This window comes from Sphaeroforma arctica (assembly GCF_001186125.1).
Source record: "Sphaeroforma arctica JP610 unplaced genomic scaffold supercont1.3123, whole genome shotgun sequence".
NCBI lineage: Eukaryota > Ichthyosporea > Ichthyophonida > Sphaeroforma > Sphaeroforma arctica.
Genome location: NW_014037435.1, coordinates 2,080 through 4,039, shown reverse-complemented (window position 1 = coordinate 4,039; position 1,960 = coordinate 2,080). Strand labels below are relative to the sequence as shown.

At 44.1% G+C, this 1,960-nt stretch overlaps 1 protein-coding gene across 1 annotated transcript; it reads left to right on the top strand.

Moving 5' to 3' along the window:
- Nucleotides 1-563: 563 nt before the first annotated feature.
- Nucleotides 564-1,940, top strand: SARC_13306 (hypothetical protein; the record flags this gene model as incomplete). Its single annotated transcript, XM_014292564.1, has 2 exons — nucleotides 564-698; nucleotides 1,271-1,940. The coding sequence occupies 2 exons, from the start codon at nucleotides 564-566 to the stop codon at nucleotides 1,475-1,477; spliced, it is 342 nt and encodes a 113-aa protein (XP_014148039.1). The 3' UTR covers nucleotides 1,478-1,940.
- Nucleotides 1,941-1,960: the final 20 nt, after the last annotated feature.

Genomic DNA, 1,960 nt, shown 5'->3' with positions numbered 1-1,960 from the left:
GATATGCATTGGGGAATGCAGGTACGACTTTGCACGTCAGTATTATGTATATATAAGTGTTGTGTAGTTGAATCCGATAGGGTTGTGTTCTCAGATGGTTCCAAATTAGAGTCCGACGCTTCAGGTTTGAGCTTTGTGGACAACTATTGAGTTTGGCGAGCATGGATGCGGGCTATTCCACAGCGTGATGTAGTAGTTTCTAATTTGCGTGTCGATGCTGACTATTACAGATGAAAAGGATATACATCATGTAAAATACTGTGCGACTCAGGGGGAGCTCAAAGTGTGGAGTGTCTATATGATGCTATGTGTGCTTTCTTAATACATTTCTTGTGACAAAACGTAATGGATGGCTATTGGCAGCAGTTCGCTGTGACTTTTTTTTTTAATACTAGCTGTACTTTTTCTTACTGAGCTTTTTTTATCAAAAGAAAACTATAACATATAAACTTAAATTCACGATACTGTACGTGTATGATCGAGACGTCTCGCAAGTTTCCGACAAGCACATAAACATGTTGATTGGTGGCATACATTGATAGACCCTGACAAACAGCCCACTTATGTCCATACGCAGACACGGTGCAGATCCAGGCCTTATTGACGGGAGGGGAAAGCTACCTATGCACTATGTAGAATCAAGGTTATTGTTACTTGGGAAGACCATCGACTCCACTAGCAAGTCACGGTTCTTAGAGGTACGTTTGCTAGGCCGCATGTAGAATAGGCCAATGTTAGTCATAGAACAAGCGGGTGGAGGGACGGGCTGGGTGGCCTGGTGTTTCTGGAAATGTCTTGTGGTGGTGTGGTGATGACGCTGCGCAATGACGTTGTATATATCGACACCATGTCTATAGCCGCACCTCTTGATTTCAGGTGTAAATGTTTGGATCTACAGGTGTTGACAAAAGGCTGCTTGTACTTTCCTCTTACACGACATTATTTAATACCTCTCGCTACTTCTGGTTTAACTGTGTAGACTTAAGGCTGCTTGTACTTTCTCTTACACAACATTGTCTAATACCTCTCGCTGCTTCTGGTTTAACTGTGTAGACTTAAGGCTGCTTGTACTTTCTCTTACACAACATTGTCTAATACCTCTCGCTACTTCTGGTTTAACTGTGTAGACTTAAGGCTGCTTGTACTCTCTCTTACACAACATTATCTATACCTCTCGCTACTTCTGGTTTAATTGTGTAGACATAAGCTGGTTCTTTCTCTTGTACACCATTTTCTAATACCTCTCGCAACTCCCTATGTTACTTTGCAGATCTACCGGTTCCTGCAAGCCTGCAATACGACACGCGACCTCGGCTGTAGCGGCGCGTTATTGGAGGGCGCGAGTGGCATGGGCATGTACATGGGTGCAGACACACGCACCCAGGATGTGGAGAACCTGGAGGCGGAGGATTTGGCCACTCTGCTCAACGGAATGGTTTCTCTATCGCTGAGCAGGCCTGAGACGGGTGACTCGTAGTGTGTATGGCTTGGTATTGGTATCATTATGATTTACATATACCCATGGTGAATGTGGGCCACGTTCTTTGTATGGCGAACAGAGCCAGCAGCCAGAATAACAACTGCAAGCACTTTGACAGATGAGAAGAGTGACAGTTTCATTACTGAACTTTGCTTAAACGAAACCACATCTGGTAGAATAATGGTCACGACTAAACCCTGAGCGCGAGAATATGTCCATGCCATACGCGAGTGTTGTCAACCACTATCGAAAGTATGGCTATTCATCGACGTCGGGTACAGCAGAGTAACGATATATCACACACACAAACGCAAAGCAGCGCACTAATTGGGGAGGAGCAATAGGTTTAAGTCCTTGTTTTAACAGAATCCCTCGGAACCACGAATGTGCGAAAGTACTGTAATCGGATTCTTGACTTGTTTGGAGGTCTCAGAGATGATGTCAAATAAATACAATTCGAAGAAAAAAATACGAGCGTCC